General features: G+C 41.7%; 1 protein-coding gene across 1 annotated transcript; it reads right to left on the bottom strand.

Moving 5' to 3' along the window:
• Window positions 1–1,057: 1,057 nt before the first annotated feature.
• Window positions 1,058–20,966, bottom strand: LOC149440785 (nicotinamide N-methyltransferase-like). The gene is made up of 4 exons (XM_089658159.1): window positions 20,873–20,966; window positions 11,716–11,886; window positions 7,834–8,041; window positions 1,058–2,069 (listed from the first exon to the last, which is right to left on the bottom strand). Exons 2-4 carry the CDS (start codon window positions 11,867–11,869, stop codon window positions 1,649–1,651), a joined length of 783 nt encoding a protein of 260 aa, XP_089514285.1. The 5' UTR covers window positions 11,870–11,886; window positions 20,873–20,966; the 3' UTR covers window positions 1,058–1,648.
• Window positions 20,967–21,147: the final 181 nt, after the last annotated feature.

The raw sequence follows: 21,147 nt of genomic DNA, 5'->3' as shown, positions 1-21,147 counted from the left end.
AGGAAAAAAATTGATAAACATATATGTGAAAGAATTTAAGAATTTAACTATATATAAGATACCTATATAAGCAGCAGTCCTAAATGTGAATTTCTAAACACAAAATCTTTTATATTTCAAAAATGCACCACGCTAAGGTCACAAATAGACAAAATAAACTGTACAATCTTTAAAGTGATAACACCGAGCAAAATACAAATACAATATTGATATTCAGTCCCCACAATTGGTGCAACGGTGCTGTATCTTTAATATACTCCGTATTGAAATGACAAGTGCTTCATTGTGTTCACATTGGTGCCCCACATAGATGTAAACTCACCTTCATTTCATGACCACCTAATCTCTAGGTAAGTCACACTCGCTTTTTGAGACTATCCCAGTTTGCAATCCGGTCCTGATGGTCAATATTCCTTCGCCCTTATAACCGTGGTTGCTGGTAGTAACCAATAACTTTCCACTAGATCTGAATCAATGTTAGGCAACTCCTCTCCTCCACAGGCAGTATTTCATATTTTCAGCATAAATCAAAAGAAAACCAGACATCCCATAGTGTAAAACTGTATAAAACTTTAATATGGGGTCAAACAATAGAAATGTCACTAGTTTTGACCAATAGATCTTCCTCTTCCTGAGGATGATCTATTGGTCGAAACTAGTGGAGGGCTTATGACACAACTTCCGCTGACGTCACTTCCGGGATTTGGAACACATGCTGGAATGCAGAGGGCCATCTTAATTCCCATTCATAATATACAAAGCTGAATACACCTAGTGCCAGGAAAGGCACTTTTTTTGTGAGTGGCATTTCTATTGTTTGACCCCATATTAAAGTTTTAAAGTGAGTGTGACTTACCTACTGTAGAGATAGGTGGTCATGAAATGACGGTGAGTTTACATCTATGTGGGGCACCAGTGTGAACACAGTGAAGCACTTGTCATTTCAGTATGGAGTATCACCGTTAAAGATACAGCACCTTTGCACCAATTATTCACATGTTGGGACAGAATATTAATATTGTATTTGTATTTTGCTCAGTTTTATCACTTTAAAGATTTCACAGTTTATTTTCTCTATTTGTGACCTTAGCGCAGTCCATTTTTTAAAATAAAATAGTTATAACTGATCATCCAATAGAAACGCGAAAAAATGTCCTTTCATGTTGTGCATTCTGCCTCCTGGCCATCTCTTTCAAAACTATTTCCTGAATTCCCTGCATGCTTTGCATCTTTTCTTTGGCTATTTACTTTCAATTTCTCAGGACTACATGTCCCATGGTACCTTGCTGTCTGTAAGCAGCCATTCCTGTACTGACTCTGCCTCCTGAAACTCCTCCTCTCAGCTTCTGTGTAGTTCAGAAGGCAGGCTCTGTGAAATGTATGACACAGCAGTGCCTACTCACAGGAGGCCACAGGGTTGAAAAAAAACAAAAACAATCAAACAATCTGACAATCATAGTAATTAAAACTGTTGAAGCCTGAAATGCCTGCTGCTGCCTGAAATGTACTAATGAATGTTATTAAAAAGGACTACAACTAAAGATCACTATAGAAAGATATGGCTTGGTCTACCAAATAAAGTCTATATATAAAAAAATACTTTTTCACCAATTTTGCCCCTTTTTTTCTATGGCTTCCCTTTATGGCTTCAATATTTGCGGGCCAGAAGACAGAACGAAGTAGTACAACTAAACACCTCTTCTGGAAATTGTAAGTCAGTAAATGTTGTAAACTCCTGAATCTCACACCCACTCTCAGCCACCGCCTCTCGCACAATATTTTCATCAAGTGACAGAACTGGAAACTTTGTCTTGCCGACCACGTAATACGAGGCCCCTAAGTAATCGGTGATAATGAGATGACCCCCAGGTCTGATCAGAGATACAACGTTCTTTAGGGCGGCTTTAAAATCTTCCTTGTTCTTGCAAGCACAGATGAGACACCCGCCAACGATCACACAGTCTGCCTGGGGAAGAGAATTTGGCTCTAGGGGATTGGCTTTGGTGACATCACACCTCATGAGTGAGACTTTCCTGCGTATCTTCTTGGCCTTCTCCTCCTCTGTGGACCTAGAATTGGTTATATCAGAATCATTACAGGTATTCTAAAAAAATGACCATGTTGACATTTTTATTTTATCAAAGCAACTAGGCACAACTGAAATTCAGTTTTTTACCTCCCTTCCTGACCCGACCTTTTCTTGTGATATGGCACTGCAATATTTTAACTGACAATTGCACGGTCATGCAACACTGTACATTTATATCCTTTTTTTCCCCCCACAAATAGAGCTCTCTTTCGGTGGAATTTGATCACCTCTGCATTTTTTATTTTTTGAGCTATAAACAAAAAAAGACCAACAATTTTGAAAAAAAAAATATTTTTGACTTTTTGCTATAAAAACATATCCAATACATTTTTAAAATAATAATAATAATTATTATTATTATTATTATTATTATTCAGGATTTATATAGCACCAACAGTTTGCTCAGTGCTTTACAATATACTGTAATGGGAGACAATACAGCAACAATACAGTTCAATACAAGAAGGTTAGGTGGGCCCTGCTCCTTGGAGCTTACAATCTAAGAGGGAGGGGCTAGTGGTACAAAAGGTAATAACTGTCCATCCCCGGACTGGTAGGAGAAATAGAAGATTGCATTATTAGCTGAGGGCAGGATAGGCTTCTCTGAAGAGATAGGTTTTCAGAGACCGCCTAAAAGTGAGCAGAGTAGTCAATAGTCTGATAAATTGGGGTAGAGAGTTCCAGAGGATGGGGGAAGCTCTGGAGAAGTCCTAGAGACGATCATGGGAGGAGGAGACAAGGGAACTACAGAGTAGGAGGTCATGCAAGGAGCATAGAGGACGGTTTGGGCGATATTTGGATGTAATTTGGGGCAGACTTATAAATGGCTTTATATGTTATTGTTAATGTTTTGAATTTTATCCGTTGGGCAATGGGAAGCCAGTGGAGGGATTGGCAGAGAGGGTTGGCAGATACGGAACGGTTAGTAAGGTGGATGAGTCTGGCAGCAGCATTAATGATAGACTGAAGGGGGGATAGCCTGCAATGAGGTAGGCCAATGAAGAGGGAGTTACAATAGTCAAGGCAAGAGATAACAAGGGAGTGAATAAGTTGCTTAGTGGTTTCAGAGGTTAGGAACGGGCGTATCTTGGAGATGTTGCGGAGGTGAGGTCTACAAGATTTGGACAGTGATTGACTTTGGGGCTGAAAGGACAGATGGGAGTCTAGGATTACACCTAGTACCCTGGCATGAGGGGAGGGACTGATGGTTGTATTATTGATCTTGATGAAGAAGTCAGGGGAGGGGGCACGGGCAGGGGGGAGTACTAGGAGCTCAGTTTTGGAAAAGATTGAGTTTGAGGAAGTGGAGTGACATCCATTTTTTTTTTAATATTAATAATGGTGGCAATCAGAACTTATAGCGGGACTGCGACTGACATCCCCAATGACACGAATACGGTGATCAGTGCTAATAAAAAGCACTGACACTGTACTAATGACACTGAGCAGGAACGGGTTAACATCTGGGGCAATCAAAGGGTTACCTGTGTTCGTTTTACTTTGGAGACATGCTGTGCAGAGAGATACAAAACAGCATGACCATGCTGACAGAAGAGAGACCTGTGTTGTTTACACACAGGTCTCCCCTGTCAGCTTTCCCCGGCGATCGTCGAGTGCCGGTAGGAAGTCGCCAGTCAGGCCCAAATGATTGACATGCTTAGTTGCCCATGGCAGCGCGGGTATATGTGTAAGGGTGTGGAGGCATGAAATACTGATGTGTAATGTTAAACTGTAATATGCCTGCAATATGCTTTTTGGTCAGTAGATGGCAGCAAAGTACAAGAATCGATTTTGTAGTGACTTTTGCTAAGACAAGATAAATGCTTATTTACCTTATAAAGTTTAATGAATACTAATTTAGGGGCCGAGTAGGACCCTCAGAAGGGTCATAGTAAACTGTAAATGCAGGTTTGAGGCTGCAATTAAGAAATGACTTACTGCATCACAAACTCTATGGGAAGGGGAGGAGTTCCGGTGCAGAGGAGGAAGTGACAGGAAGTCTGTGTCTGGCTGGTATGTGCTGAGGAAGTCTGGAGAATCTGTGTGGGGCCTGGAAGAGGATTTACGGCTCACAGTGGAGTCTGGCGACGGCACCTAGGGAAGATTCACCGCAACGAGACCAGGAAACAAGTGACTGTATGGTCCGGTTCTGGAGTGGATCAGGAAAAAAGCACCAAGAGCCTGCCAGGAAACTGTAAGTGCGGCTTTGCCGCAGCACGTCGCACCACACGTGGTCAGTGACATTTTGGATATACCAGAAAGTTACAAGAGACACACTCCGCTTTCCTTTGGATTACAAATAGTATTGCGCAATACTTAGGGTGCACCCCAACGTTATATCTTGCTCAGGAACATTCAGGCGCAGCCAGGCTGCTTTCTGGACATTGGGGAAAGTCCGCAAGTACGGGGTTAGTGTTAGACAGTATTCTTCTTACTGTATGGTTATGCGCTGTTATCATTCTGTTTACGTATGCTCAACTACATGATCACTATAACTGTTCAGTAAACTAAATTGTTGTAAAAGAACCGCTGTCTGTGTCTGTGTGGCATCGTGTACCCTCTGAATCTGTGGGCCCAGCCCTCGGCTTTCCTTCATATGCATATGTGATTTTGCACAGCCCTGCCGCCTGTAGCAGTATTTGTGCTACAGGGCGCCGGTCAAGCAGTTAAAGATAGGAATTGTGCACTATACTCAACCACTGATAGTGTACAAGCAATGTGAATTATTATTGTTACACCCTCTGGCCATCATTGCACCCATTAATGACTGAACCAAACCATCATTGGACAGCTCAGTTCACAGACACAGTAGATCTGAGTGACTCTGTATCGCTGCGATTGGGGATCACAACAATCACATGGTACAGAGCTGCTTGGATAGGCACTATGCACTGCCTGTGAACTGAGCTGTGAACCACATACTATGGATATGCATATTGTAAGGAATTATTTCATAGCTCACTGTTTTGTATTGAAATTATGGAGTTGTATTGGTGTGGCATTTAAAATGATGGAGCTGTAACAATAGTTACAGTTGTAATGGTATTGAATTTAACGACTTCTGACCAGAGGTATACATATGTGGCCTGTTAGCAGGTGGGCTTTACCGCCGAGAGTCCGCATATATGTGGCCCTATGTAAACACTTTTCTATACTAAGATCACTGAACACTCCCAGCACAGTTACCAGTGGGGATCTGAAAGCTCCCGATGTATACTTGCATTAAGGAGCATTTCTGATCATGTGCCTCTGTGACAGCCAGTCACCGCGGTCACGTGACTGGGATGCCCACCTCCACTTCTTGGCATTTAGAAGCTCTTAAAAGGGCGGGAAGGGGTTAAAATGATGAGCTATAGCAATTTAAGCATGTATGGGGAATTACTTGGTGGCCCTCAAACACTCAAAATGTCCATCTGATGTTATGTGAACACTTACTGTATGCATTCTTGTGATGTAACCACATATAGTATTTGTCAATAATGGACTAAGGTAACCTATATGTTGTTTCCATATAGATTAGCCCTGACAAATAAATTCTCTTCTGTACTACCTACTTGACCTGTCCTGAAGTATCAGATCTGACTGAAATGCGTTGATAAATGCTTTTTAATACTTTGTAGTACAGAGATGTCAGAGTTATTCTGCAATGTTTGTGTGCTGTAATTAATAGTGTTGGGCATTGTGTTCGAGTCAAACATAAGTTCGACTTAAACATCGGCTGTTTGTGTGTTCAGTGAAAACACGAACGGTAAGAGCGTTTGGCGGGCCCTTCGCCCACTGATCCCCACAATGCATTGCGTCCTAACAGTGCATTGTGATTGGCCAAAGCAATGCATCTGACCACAGGTCAGGTGCAATGCTTTGGCCAATCACAGTGCATGATGATGTCACCTGCCCCCTTGTGAGGTCACCACAGTATTTAAGAACTGTCATCCCAGTGCAGCTGTCAGATGGCGGGAGCCAGCTTCTTTCCCCTCTTTTTTCAGGTTGGTGGTGGCAGTGGGCATTGTGATTGACGTTAGATCTACTTCTGGGGACATTTTTTTATTTTTGTTTTTGATAAAGGACTTGTCAAAGACTGTCTACTGTCATTTTTTTACACTACACTTTTTTTTGTGAATGAGTAGCAGTACTATGTACCTCATTTTCATTCACGTGGGGGGACTGAATCTGGGGGCCCAGATTCGGATAAGCCCCTCGCCCACAGACCCCCACAACCACGGTTGTGGGGAAGAGGCTCTTTTCCCCATCAACATGGGGGGAGGGACCCCCCTGCCCAAAAGCACCCCCCATGTTGAGGGCATGTGGCCTGGTATGGTTCAGGAGGGGGGACCTTCACTCACCTCCCTCCCCTTTCCTGATCTGCATGCTCGGATAAAGGTCTGGTATGGATTTGGGGGGACCCAAATACTATTTTTTTTTACATTTTGGCATGGGGATTCCCCTCAAAATCCATACCAGACCCAAAGGGCTAGGTAAGGATGGGGGGGGGAAACTCACACTTTTTAAAAAAAATGTTTAATTTCCTGACAGTGCCAGCAATTCTTATTACATTCAGCTATCAGCAGGGAACCCACTGACAGCTGAAACATTAAAGAAGGTTTTTAGTAGCTGTATGGTAGCTTACTCCATATTTAGATGCTGTAAGATACCGCTTAGTGAATTGTCCTCTCTGTTCGAAGTTCTTGGTTGAACTTTCGTTAGGCTCAATTGTTCAACCGCGAACCAAAAAAAAATAAAATTAATTTCTTAAAAATCAAGAAACAATACAGTGTACATCTAAGAATGCTTGTGTTAAATATATATTTGATATAGGCTTTAATTTTGTATATACACAATAAAATTGTGAGAACTTTCAATTTAAAAAAAATATTTCAAGAGTTCCTTTTCTTCAAATGGTGCGCCAAAAATCCCTTAATATATTTTGATATCTACCTATGTGTAGCTTTAGCGCTTGTCTGAAATTCAGGCATCGGCCTATGTTGCCAAACTTAAGAAAAACTTTGCAAATATGCTGGTAAAATCCTGTTTATTTGTATGATCAGAATTCTTCTCCATCCATACCCCTGGAGAAACAAATGTATACAATAACCCAGCGGATACAAAGTTTACTAATTGGGGAAATTCCGTCCTTATGAATATCAGACAGGTGCCTCACCACAAACATGTAGACATCCAAAAACAAGAAAATATGCAACAATGACACCACAAAAGAATTCCTCTCTCCCAACAATTTACTGAAAAATTTAACTATTGAAAACTCCACATGTAACAAAATGTCATGAAACACCACAAAAAGCAGATTAACTTTGCTCATGTTGTCCATTCGCACCTAAAGACTGCTGCCCCAACTGCTAAAATGTAGGATATTAGATCAGTGATTAATTGTACTACATTCAAACAAATAAAGAGCAAATTGTCAACTTCACAGTAGCACTGTGATATAATAGTGTCAAAGTATATGAGAGCAGAGAAAGTTTTATAATTTATTTGTACTACATTGTATATAATTTATCAGATCAGCTGTCCATGTTATATAGGCAAGATAAAAAGGGAGCAGCAGGATAGGACTGGACAATGCTTAATTGAAATTGTAGGGAAAATTGAGCGAATATTAAAAAAAAAAAAAAAAAAATAAAAATTTTTTTTGTGGATTTCTCAGCAAATTGACAAAAATTTGCAAATATTTTGAAGCATCAAACTCATCCATATCTAGTATACATTAATAGATGTTTAGTACATACCTGTGGTTTTCAATCTCACAGACATATTTCAGATGTCCAGACCAATCAAAGGCCTCCTTATCACCTTTTAGCCATTTCTCTAATTCTTGCAGATTGCCTTCTACATAATCTGTAAGGTATATCTGCTTGAAGTTTTCACAGGCAGACAGAATATGAAATATGGTGGGACCAGCACCAATCTCTACAAGACTATTGCCTTCCACACGACCTAAAAAAGAATATGTTCACATTTTTAAAAGGGCATGTAAACCCTAACAAAGAACTTATTTGGTTCCTTTTGGTAGGTTAACTGTACTATTAAAAGGTAACATGTTCCCACTCCTGGAGCTAATGCCCACTCTGCTGCATCTAGGGACAGGTAGCGGAGAATCTTCTCCCCCCCACTATCTGTCGCTATGTAAAAAAATAAATTCTGTGAATGGAAAATTACAAGTACCAATAGACTTGGAGGACCTGGTATGGCTTTTAGGGGGAACCCCACGCACTTTTCTCCCACATTTTTGGGAGGCTGGGTTCCCGTAAAAAAGTCTTACCAGACCTAAAGGGCTGGTTCCCTGGTATAGCTTTTAGGATGAACCCTGAGCACTTTTTTAAAAAACTATTTTTACTGTGGGGTCCCTCCTAACAGACCTAAAGGGCCTGGTATGGATTAAGGGGAGGGAATCTCACTTTTTTTTAATATGTTTATTTTTTTGGGGGGGGAGAGTATTCTCCCCAGTCTTATACAGTGTGGGGTGGGGACTGTGCACTGTGAGAACGCAGTGCATTGCTGGGTGCTTGGCAGGCAAACAGTTGGTGGTGCCTTCACACTGTAACTCTTCAGTAATCCAGAGTGAAGGATTGGACTCTGCTCAAAAAAATGTAAATCCTAAGCACCTGCCACACAGTGTGTTGAAAAAATGGGCCTTGGGTGTTGGCGCCTCTGCACTGTAACCCCTTATAGTTACTCTTGATGAGTGCAGGAATTGGCACTGCTCTAAAGAAAAAACTGAAATGACATGCATCTGTCAAACAGGTGCAGAAAATCGGGTCTTGGGTGTTGGTGGTGCCCTAAACCAAAACAAAAAAAAAATTGTTGGAAACTAACATAATCAGGATTCAGGAATGGGGTAGGCAATCTTCAAGGGAACCCAATTCCCTAACAAATTTAGTCAGTTATATCAGCATCAGAGGCTTAATAGCTTCTGTTGATCCAAGACTGGTTCATTTTGATAAATGTCACCCGGTTAATGGAGTCTGTGGACAGACGCACTCTTATATGTCACAAAACCTCCAGCAACACTGAATGTCCATTCATAAGCACACTAGATTCAGGACAGGCCAGTGGCTCGATTGCATATTGAGCAGGTTCTGGCCAGTGATCCATCCTCAAGACCCAGAAACTCAGTGGATCCTTAGTTGGAAAGGTCTCCAAGTCTGCTCTTGCACCTAGATAATCCTGCACTGTATGATACAGACGCTGCTGATGGGTGCTTAAAATAGCTCTGGGCGCTGAGCACTAAAGAATTGTTTAACCACTTGCCTACCGAGCACTTATATCCCCTTCCTGCCCAGGCTAATTTTCAGCTTTCAGTGCTGTTGCACTTTGAATGACAATTGCGCGGACATGCAACACTGTACCCATATGAAATTTTTAGCATTTTTTTCACACAAATAGAGATTTCTTTCGGTGGTATGTACTCGCTGCTGGGTGAGCAAAAAAAATTTGAAAAAAAAAAAGTTTCTTTGTTTCTATTATAAAATTTTGCAAACAGGTAATTTTTATCCTTCACTGTTGTGAGTCGATGAGGATGTACTGATGGGCGGCACTGATGAGGTGGCACTGATGGGCTCCGATCATCAGAGCACTGATCATCAGTGCCCTGATGATCGGGGCCGATCCCTCCTCTGACAACTGCCGGTTTTCAGCAGTGCTTTCCTCACGCTGTGACAGCGTGAGGAAAGTGCAGCCGATAATTGCCAGTTGCATTTCCCGGTGATCAGTGTGTCATTGGACATGGCTGATCATGAGGTAAAAGGCCGCTGTGTGGCCCAGATGAGGAGCAAGGAGAAGTCTGCACTTTTTTTTATGATGTGGGTCTTTCAGGTGCTGTTGCCAATGGGCTGCATTGCAGGTCATCATATGTCTTGTCAAGCATGTGGTGCCCAAGCTGCTGGTGTTTGGCCATGTTTGATCTGCTTCAGACAGACTGCAAACAGCAATGTTGCGGTCTGCTGCACGTGTAGTAAAAAGCCCACACCAATAAAACTTTGGAAGTCAGCAGCGCCCTGTACCTGTGGAGCTTTGTCATGTGATGTAATAGGGTGGCTGGCCTTACGCCTGGCCCTAGAGGACATCCTGCCTAGTTGGGAGTTGTGCCTCCTCCTCTGTTCTCTCAGGCACCCAACTACAGTCAGTGACCTCATCATTGCCTCCCTCCTGATCACTGGAGCCAACTTGGCCGTATGCTGCAGCTGGGGGAACATGACTGCCGCCCACTTCTTGTCTGTCAATGGCACCCCCTCTCTAGGCTCACATCACTCCCTTCCTCAACCTGGGAACCAACATCGGAGCAATCAAATGTGCATCCTCCAGCAGCATGTAAAACTATAATTGAATAATTCAGATGATGCCTCAGTGCAATAACGGCCAGCACCAGGAAACAAAAAAACAAACAAAACCACACACACACCACACACATACACACACCCACCCACCCACCACACACACACCACACACAAACACACACACACACAAACACACACACACACACACACACACAAGCGTGCCCTGCTCTCAGAGAAGACACCATGTCCACAACCACCACTTATCACTGTGGACACAGAGGCTGCTTGCCCTCTTTTAGCTGCCTGTGAGTGTCTGGCCTTTCAGACATGGAGATTTTTTTTCGGGGATTTTTATAATGTGGGATAGGAATTTGGTGCTTGGGTGCAACACTTATGCTTGGTGCACTGTAAACCATTTTATTATTGTTTTTTTAATAAAGAAAACGGGGCACAGCAATTATGGACAATTTTATTTCTTAAGGTTGCTGCAAAAAATTTAAATAAAATGTAACATTTTAAGAAAGCAAAACGAAAAACAGAAAACACAAAAACAAAATCAATGGGACACAGAAGGCAGAACACCTGAGACTCAGGAGGAACAAAAATTTGTTTTGTTGTTGCTGGAAAAAATAAAAAATTCAGAAAACAAAAAAAAAAAAAGACTCCACAATCTACGGGTTTGTTCAAATTACTATAGGTTTAATCAAACAAAATGACTTGCTGAGTAAGCAGATGATGCACTTTGGGAATCCATGAAAAGCTTCTGAAAAGTTTGGGACCCATGGATAACTCACTATCCTTTGTAGGATTTATTTCTATTTATCATCCATTAACTGAAATATTTCCCTGCATATCCAAAGGGATATCTCCCAGTTCTGAAATCTTACCTCTTCCTACTTTCCTTTTGCAAACTTTTCTTACCCTTCATGTATGTCTTCCCTTACCTTTTCTCTTTCTTTCTTTCTTGTCCTACTATCTACTGTTTAAACAATTGTACCTATTAGAACTAATCAAGATGACAATGACTTGGCAGTTGGGTCACCACAATAACGAATTATTGTACCAGTTATATTGATGATCTGACTGATGTGGCCATACCAGGCCTTTAAGTAATGACATTTTTGGTTTGTGATAGTATCTTTGGCCAATGCCAGGTCTTTTGCTGTCTTCGTGTTTTGTAACATGTAAAAACTCAAGAACGTGTTAAAACACAAAAAGGTAAGATAAAGTTAAATAAATTAATGGAACAATTTAAAACTAAAATAATGTCTATATTCACATCCAGACCTGAATAGACATCAAGGGGACTATACTGGCATCAACAGTATTACATACCTGATGAAAATACATTTTTCATAAATGTGTGCAGGAACATGACCTCCTTGGTCATTTCATGATCTTCATCTATTGCATAAAAAATGTCAAGGTACTTTCTTGGGTCAAAATCATTGTAATTTGTTTGCTCTTCTGATCTTGATGAAACTTCCATGCTGTACGTCAACTACCCTGTGTGTACAAAGGTAAGAATGAGTCAACATGTACCATGGACCAATACATTGCAGAGCCAAAAGTGGTAGTAGCCAATAGTATTCAGCCTGGGGGGTAAACAAAAAGTGAACATACATTCCCTGACTGGGTGGTGTAAATCTCAGAACTGGTTTGCAAAAATTACAAACAGTGACCATATATGTATTACAACTGTGAAACTTTGTCTAGAGTTCAGCTTTACCCTAACCTCTATGCCAACCCAGACACCTAACCTAACCTGAGCTCTTAAATGAACCCCATACCTATCAACTGTTACAATACCTGGCCCTTCTGTCAATGTGTGGCGTGTCACACATGACAGATTACAGCCAGTTGCATGTGTAAGCATGTTGATGCATGTTCACTAACGTTGATCCCTGAGGGAACTCCTGACCCATCAGTTGTATTGTTCGTTACAACAGCTGATCAAGGTATTTAGTGCAGGTGATGGTTGCTATGCAGTCTGATTTAATGAAGTTCATCTTTAAAACATTACCCCCGCCATCCAAAAAATAAAAAATATATACATATATTGCAGTTTACCAATCATTACATTTTTTACCTTTAATTTTGCCTGGTGATCAAGCCAGTAACATGCTTCCTGTCTTAGGGTGTCTCTACAACTCATGGAGAGCAAAAGAGATATTTTTGGACTAGCAGATTTAGATGCACTAGCAGATTTAGATGCACTGGCATCTGGCCAGTTCTGGGAGGGCATCATATGACGTCCTCCCGTGGTCTCACTTCTCGCGTGCCCCTGGAGGCGCGCATCAGAAACTGTAAGTGATGGCTATGTCCCTCGGACACAGTGCATCATGAAGAAGGGGGTGAATGGCCAATTATAGAGGCTGTTTACATTTGTGATTGCTCTGTCCAATGACGAGCGATCATAAATGTAAACACAGAAGGGTCGTAGCTAAGTTTCCTCTCTCCTTCCCTCACACCAATACCGAGTGTGAGGAAAGGAGAAAGAAAACCCGTTGCTGAACTGAGTATTCTCATCAGTACACAACTGAGCATATCAGTGCTCATCAGTGCCTATCTGTGCTCATCAGTGTCCATCAGTGCTGCCTCATCACTGCAGCTTATCAGTGCACATCAGTGCTCATCAATTACCATCAGTGCTACCAAATTACTGCAGCTTATCAGTGTACATCAGTGCCATGAATTCAAACACATCAGTGCCACCCTATCAGTGGATCCCTATTAGCACTCATCAGTGCCCATTAGTGCAGCCTCATCAGTGCCCATTAGTGCAGCCTCATCAGTGCCCATTAGTGCAGCCTCATCAGCGCCCATCAGTGCAGCCAGATCTGTCCCAGTATGTCTATCTAAAAAAAAAAATTCCTGTGAGGAGGCCTACCAAATCCGAACCATGACCGACGAGAGCAGTGGGGAGCTTTTCAAGTCTGATTCTGATTTGGATTACAAGCCCATTTTAAGCAGTGGGTCTCCTACAGAATTGGAGGAGGAGGAAAGTGTGCCAACCAAACGAAGGCATTCTGGTGAGGAGCAGGCTACCACAAGTAGTGCAGTGGCATCCACTAGTAGAGCAGCGACTTCCATCAGAAATTGAGAACCTCAAGAAAGGCCAGGTACTAGTGGGGTGTCACCTCAGCCCCAAAGAGTTAGGACCCATGCCGCTCTTCAATATGCCCTTCAAAACCCCATATGGCTTTCCCCTAACTCTGGAGCAGATAACATCCCCCCTTTTACCGCCCAGCCAAGAGTGCAGGTGAACACAGAACAATTTGCCCCCATTGATTTTTCTAATGTAATTTTTTAACGATGACTTACTAAATTCAATTGTGGATCATGATCATGCAGTTCCTCCATTAAATGATAACACCCAGTGCTCTCCCCAAAATGACCCAGCATATGATAGATTATATAAAATTTTACCACTTCTTAATTTTTTCTCTGAGAAATTCGCCCAATTATTTGTCCCGGACAAAAATATCTGCGTGGAGCAGTCGCTTGTCCCCTTCACCGGCAGGCTGAGCTTCAAGCAGTTTATCCCCAGCAAAAGGGCCCAATATGGGGTTAAACTCTATAAATTATGTGACAGAGCAAGTGGGTAGGTGTACGCCTTCCTTGTGTATGAAGGAAAGGACACCCAGCTGCATGCTCCTGAATGCCCAGATTACATTGGAGCAAATGGAAAAGTCGTTTGTGAGCTTGTATTTCCACTCCTTGAAAAAGGGTTATCATCTCTATGTTGATCATTTTTACACCAGCCTACCCCTTTTCCGCAATCTTCACCAAAGGAAAACACTAGCATGTGGCACCGTGAGAGCTAGTAGGAAGGGCTTTCTGCAAAGGCTGGTGAACACAAGACTACAGAGAGGGGAGTCGGTGAGTTTGTGGAACGAATAGATATTGGCTATGAAGTGGAGGGACAAACGAGACATCTACACGCTCTCATCAATTCACAATGACACCCACATGCAAATCACCAAGAAAAATGGCACAATCCAAAAACCAGAATGTGTCCACGATTATAATTTGTTCATGGGGGGAGTCAAGTTCAATGATAAGATGATCCAGCCCTACCTTGCTGTAAGAAGAACCCACCATTGGTACAAAAAAGTCTCCATTTATTTTTTCAATTTGGTCATTTATAATACATATGTGATGTACCGGAAATCCACCGAGACACCCATGTCCTTTCTCCTCTATCAGGAGGAAATTATCATTGCCCTTTTGTACCCTGGATGCCCACCAGAAAGTGTTTGCTCAGATGCAGTGAGCAGACTCCATGAATGCCATTTTCACAAAAAATTCCCTATCGGAGAAAGAGGTCAAAAATATAAATAAAAAAAAAATCAGGTGTGCTCCAGAAGAGGAGTTAGACGAGAATCCAGTTTTTTTTCCCCAGTGTCCTTTCCAACTAGCCCTTTGCATAGGTGACTGGTTCTGCCATTACCGTACTTCTCTACAATATTATTGAAGTAGGGAAACGTAATTCTGAATTTACTGCCATTCACTCTACATGCCTCGACCTGCCCCTGAACTGACCCTAGCCTGTTATTTGACCACACCACTGCCTGCTGCCTAAACGTAGCATACATCTGCCTGTTCTGGAACTGACCCTGGCCTGTTTATTGATGATGCCTCTGCTTGCCATCTGAACTGTCAACCACATTTCTGCCTGCCATCTGAACTGACCTCAGCTTGTTAATTGACCATGTTTTTTGCCAGCCGCTTCGACTGATCTTCTGCCCTGCTACTGTAATAGTAGGATTCAAGAGAACACAGGGGTCTCACATATGTCAGGGGCTTCAGAATAGTTTTTCAGTGTGGAGAAAACTAAGTTTTTGGTTTTCTCTAGGTTTTATAATTCCCAGAAAAGGGTCTGTTAGTCCAGAGGCTACAAAGAGGTGTGATGGGACGAAGCCTCTACCCCTGTGCCCAGGTATTACCTGACCAAGGCCCTAAGCCTGATATTTCTGCCTGCTGCTAACATGCCTTTGCTTGCCGCATGAGCTGACTCCGTCTGTCAAACGTTTGTGGTAGTGAGCCCTTGTAGATCGCCAACTCGGGGTTCCCCAGGGCACGAAGTCTAAGCCCCAGCCTGCTTCTTCCCCAGAGCCCTTGATGGTGGAGATGGGCTTGCAGCAAGCTAGAACCAGGCCACAGCCCCCAGGAACACCCAGCTGAGGATGCGGAGACTGTTCACGTGAGCAGAGTACAATATCAGGAAACAACAGGAAATCCAATAGACAAGCCGAGGTCAGGACGGACAGAAAACAAACACAGTCAGTAGACGAAGTCGGGGTCAGTACACGGGTAGTCAGATACAGGAGTAGCAACAAACAGGAGCTCAGAGAACTAGGAAGTTGCTCAGGCAAAGTGGGCTAGACTGAGCATGTCTTATATAGACAAGCAATCTAGGAAGAGGGCCAGGAAGTAATGGAAGGGAAGGAAATAAAACCCAGAGGATAGCAGATGACACCCATAGGTGAGCACAGACAAACCACACATGTGAAAGGAATCAGAAACAGCACTGCAGCAAGGAGGTAAGAATACACAAACAAGAAACTGCAAGCTAACTAGTGACACTGTCTGCTACCTGTACCATGGACCATGTTCCTGCCTACTACCAGGACTGATATTTTGGCTGTGCTGGTTGACCATGTCTCTGTCTGGAAAATTTCTTTGGCTGCTGCTGACCACATCTCTACCTGCTGCCTGGACCAGTGCTTTGGCTGTGCTGATGATATCTCTGCTTGCTGCCTGTACTGACTATGGACAATATTCCTGTCTGCTGCCTGGACAATTGCCTTTGATGTTGCTGACCACGTCCCTGCCTGCTGCCTGGACCAATGCTCTCCTCTGCGGACAACTGCACTACTAAAACCACAGGTAATCTTTCTTACCATTTTCTCAGCACAATGTATTTTGCAGTGTAATTCTTGGTATGTACATGCTATGTGTTAGAAATATGAAGGGCCTTCAAAAATGATAGGTTGTCTGGAAATTAGATGTGTAATTTATGTCCCTAGAACACCTGACGGGACTACTTGGATGTTGGGCCTTTGTATGTGGCCAGGCTGTTAAAAAGTCTCACACATGTGGTATTGCCATACTCAGGATGAGTAGCATAATGTATTTTTTGGTATTTATATGCTATGTGTTAGAAATATCTTATAAATGGACAACTTTGTGTAAAAAAGAATATATGTTTTCATTTTCTTTCCACGTATTCCCGAAAACTTGTGGAAAAAAAATTACATGTTTAAAAGACTCATAGAATATACATTGGGGTGTTTGCTTCTCAAAATGGGGTAATTTTGTTGGTACTTCCATTGTCCTGGTGCTTCAGGGCCTTCAAAAGTGTAACAGGTAGTCAGGAAATTAGATGTGTAATTTTTGCCCCTGGAACGCCTAAAGGTGCTACTTGGATGTTGGGTGTCTGCATATGGCCAGGCTGGGGATAAAGTCTCACACATTTGGTATCATTATAATCAGGAGGAGTAGCAGTATGTATTTTGGGATATTTACATGCTAGGTGTTAGAAATATCTTATAAATTGGCAACTTTTTGTAAAAAAAAAAAAAATACATTTTCATTTTCTTTCCACATTTTCCGAAAGTGTGAAAAAAAATTACATGTTCAAAAGACTCATTATGCCTCATAGAAGATACGTTGGGCCATTTGCTTCTCAAAATAGGGTCATTTTGTGGGTAATTCCATTGTCCTGGTGCTTCATGGTCTTCAAAATTGTAATAGGCAGTCAAGATATTAGATGTGTAATTTACAGTATGTCCCTAGAACACCTGATGGTGCTGCTTGCATGTTGGCATTCTGTATGTGGCCAGGCTGTGGAAAAGTCTCACACATGTGGTATCGGAGGAGTAGAAGAATGTGTTTTGGGGTGTAGTTGCAAGTATGCCTGTGCTGTGTGTGATTAAAAAAAAAATATTAATTTTCCAAAGAATTGTGGGAAAAAATTACAAGTTCAAAAAAATTCACCATGACTCATGCCTTGGAATGTCTACTTACTTATTTGTAGTGTCCTGGCTTGTTAGGGCCTCAAGAAATGATAGGCCGTCAGTACATGAGGTGCCAATTTTCAATGATTGTACCATAGCTTGTAGACTCTATAGCTTTCACACAGACCAAATAATATACAAAGTAGCAGTATAAATTTTGGTAAAAATGTATGAAGAAAAATTACTTATTTGCTAAATTTTATAACAGAAACTAAGAAAAACACATTTTTAAGTGTTCTTGCATGGCAAGACCACTTACTGTTATCTCACATATATATTCTTATTATTATAGCCAAATTTACCACCCTAACTCCTCCCACAGTTTTTACACTACATAGACAGTAATATACCGAAACGTGCGGATTGTTCCCGATTGGTGTGCTATTACTTTGTGGAACGTTTTGCCGAATGGTTCACGAAATTTCGTTTTTTGTGGTGAAATTGGTCCCATAGGAATGAATGGTGGAATGTTCAAAACTAGAGTGGGAGCTGACAAAAGCTAGAGTGTGAGCTGAAAAATCAGGACATGATTTCTAAACTGCCATCACTCCCTCATTTTCAAGCCCACCTACACAAATCTTATATCAAAACGTTCAGCTATCCCTGCTGCCAATACAAAATGTCCACAGCTAAGCCATAGTCCTGATAGTTTTCACAATATGACCATTTGTTTGCAACTCACGCCGCCCATTGACATTCAATGAAACTCCACTCTAGCCACCTCAAATTTGAAGGGCAATTTCTAAACTGCGACTGTGCCTTCATTGTTAATATTTCAGAGACATACTATGCATCAAAATGTAGGTCTGGGTCTTGTGATTCTCACAATATAAAGCTCTTCGCTGTAGGATTTATAGTTTTTAAAACTACGACCATTTGATCAATCAGTTGGTTAGTGTAATGTTTACTATCTTTACTCACTCCAAACACTCCACACAGTTACTCTGCCCACTCCATAAAGTTACTCTGCCTAGTCCAACCTTTTCACAGTTACTCCAGCCACTCCAACCACACAACAGTTACTCAAGCCACTCCACCTAGTTACTCCGCCCACTCCAGTTGTAGATTACTAGTGGAGGCAAGAACACTTCACACAATTTCACCAGAAATTGTAGCTTTTCTAGTTTCATTTATAGTGCAAAAAATCAAAAACCCAGTGGTGATTAAATACCACCAAAAGAAAGCTCTATTTGTGTGAAAAAAAAAAAATTTATATGGGTACAGTGTTGTATGACTGAGTAATTGTCATTCAAATTGGCCTGGGCAGGAAGGGGGTAGAAGTGCCCAGTGAGCAAGTGGTTAAAGAAAGAAAAGAAAAAAAAAAAGAGTTGAAAGAGCTGGTTTCTTACTACTAAATACAATACAATCTAAGTCTCAGGCTGGGTTCACATATGTGCGGTGCGGCATATCACTTGTGATTCGCACAGGAACTGCACCACATTCCTCTGCAAATCACATGCGATTTGTGTGCGGTGCGGTGCGATTGGAGCTGTACCTTTTTTTATGGCTCCAATCGCACTGCACCCGCACCAAAAATGTGCAGGACCCTTTTTTGGGTCCCCACTAGGATCGGATTGCATGGGTATTCACACCTATGCGATCGGATTCTGCACATCACACCAATTCCGCACATCCCATTTTGTGGACTGCTTTCAGGGTGTTGTTAAAATACACACCGACAGCGGTTCACATGAACGGGGTACGATTCTGATGCGGTGCAGAATTTGCACAGAAAACACTGCAAATTCCTCACCGCATCAGTGTGAACCCGGGATAAAAAGTAAATTACCGCTGTGTCTTGGCCTTCCATGCAGTGTTGTAATCTTACAACTAAGTAACAAAAATGTAAAACTGCCAATTTTGTAACATATTTGTACAACATTCAAGGACAGCTAAAACACATAGCTCTGGATGTATCTTGAAAAGAAGACAACAAGGACTGTTGTACAAATCGCAGCGATGCAATTATTGTAATCATTATCATTTGTCCATCTTTTGTTTTAACCAATTGCCCTCCAGAGTATTTCCCTCCCTTCCTCACCAGGCCATTATTTGCGTTATGGTGCTGTGTTACTGCAACTGACAATTGCGCGTTCATGCAACGTTACACCCAAATGAAATTTATGTCTTTTTTTCCCCCACAAATGGACCGTTCTTTTGGTGGTATTTGATCGCCTCTGCATTTGTTATTTTTTGCACTATAAACCACAAAAGACCACCAATTTTGAGAAGAAAAAACAATATTTTTACTTTTTGCTATTAAACATGTCCAGTAAAATTTTTTTAAAAAAAATCAAATTTCAGCAAATTTACACCAATATTTATTCTGCTACATGTGTTTACTAAAATATATCCCAATATGTGTAAATTAATTGACTTACATGAAAGTTATATCATCTACAAATGGCGGTATATATACTGGATTTTTTTTTTTTAATACTAGTAATGGCAGCTATCAGCGACTTATAGTGGGACTGCAGCAGGCATTCTGACACTGGGGGGGAACTGACTAGCTGTCACTGACATCCCCGGTGACACCAATAGAGTGATCAATGCTAATAAAAAGCACTGACACTATACTAATGGCACTGGGCAGATAGGGGTTAACATCTGGGGCAATCAAAGGGTTAACTGTGTGCTGTTTCAGTGTGTGCGGTGTGTGTTTTACTATGTAAGCACACTGCTTTGTATTGCTCTGCTATGCAGAGCAATACAAAGCAGTGTACTGAAGCTGACAGGGGAGAGGTCTGTATTGTTTACATACAGACCTCTCCCCTATCATTGATATTCGGCAACTGCCGGGTGCCTATAGGGAATCACCGACCTGGATCCGGTGATCGACAGCTTAAGCCACCAATGGCGGCGTGGGTAGGGTGCACACGGCGCACACGTCCCCTACCCAGAAATGCAAAATCACATATATACATACATGCTTTTGAGCAGCCTAGCCGCCCTGTAGCAGTATTTCTGCTATAGGGCGGCAGGCAAGCAGTTAAATAGATACAAATCCAAATTTGGAAGTAATTTTTCTCAATTTTTAAAACCTATTGCATACGTACCTAATGTAATATGCATTACAAAATTTGTTTAGTAACAACCATGCGAAGTAGAACTTGGAAAAGATTACTAGTCTAAACATAGCTGATTAAAATCAGGCTGTAAATATGTGTCTGTTTGTAAATGTTTGCAGATATGTAATGATTACAACTTCTGCTCCTAAAAGACATGACATAGAAGTACCATGCGATCCGGTTGCATTGAGTTTTCAAAAGTAGATCATACAAAATGAATGGGCTGAAGTCACAACGCACTGAACCACATGTGAATTCTTGGTGTGAACCGGTCTTTGAATGTTGTAAAACTGTTAACAATAGAACAAGTGCAATTTCTGGGTAGACTGATGCATGTTAGATGCTGATATGTTTTTTAAAAATTCACCTTCAATGTTGGTTGCAGAATGGCTTCCCTACCTTAATTTGGTGCTCGCTGTTCAGCTGAAGGTGTTCTACTTGTGAATTAATGTGGCTTTTTCTAAGCTCAATTTATAGGGAAACCCAATGCTGCTACCCTCCCTCACTACAGTAGTATAACGAGATACCTTTCATATTTGTTGTAAATGCTATTTATCCCATACATGCTGGAGAGTGTAATTACCATTCAGCACATTCCGAGGTAAGAGAGTAGAAGTTCAATTCAAGTGAAATCTGTCAAATGTAGATCGCCTTTGGTGTGCATCACAGAAAAT

This window comes from Staurois parvus, unplaced genomic scaffold (genome assembly GCF_062004578.1).
Source record: "Staurois parvus isolate SC_StPar_1 unplaced genomic scaffold, SC_StPar_1.0 ptg001053l, whole genome shotgun sequence".
Taxonomy (NCBI): domain Eukaryota; kingdom Metazoa; phylum Chordata; class Amphibia; order Anura; family Ranidae; genus Staurois; species Staurois parvus.
This window is presented reverse-complemented; position numbering and strand designations above follow the sequence as displayed.

Coding starts and splice junctions, on each gene's coding strand:
- LOC149440785 (XM_089658159.1), bottom strand. CDS start 11,869: ATGGAAGTTTCATCAAGATCAGAAGAGCAAACAAATTACAATGATTTT. Junction 8,042..11,715: donor GAAAAATGTATTTTCATCAG/GTATGTAATACT, acceptor ATTCTTTTTTAG/GTCGTGTGGAAGGCAATAGT. Junction 2,070..7,833: donor TGTGAGATTGAAAACCACAG/GTATGTACTAAA, acceptor AACCAATTCTAG/GTCCACAGAGGAGGAGAAGG.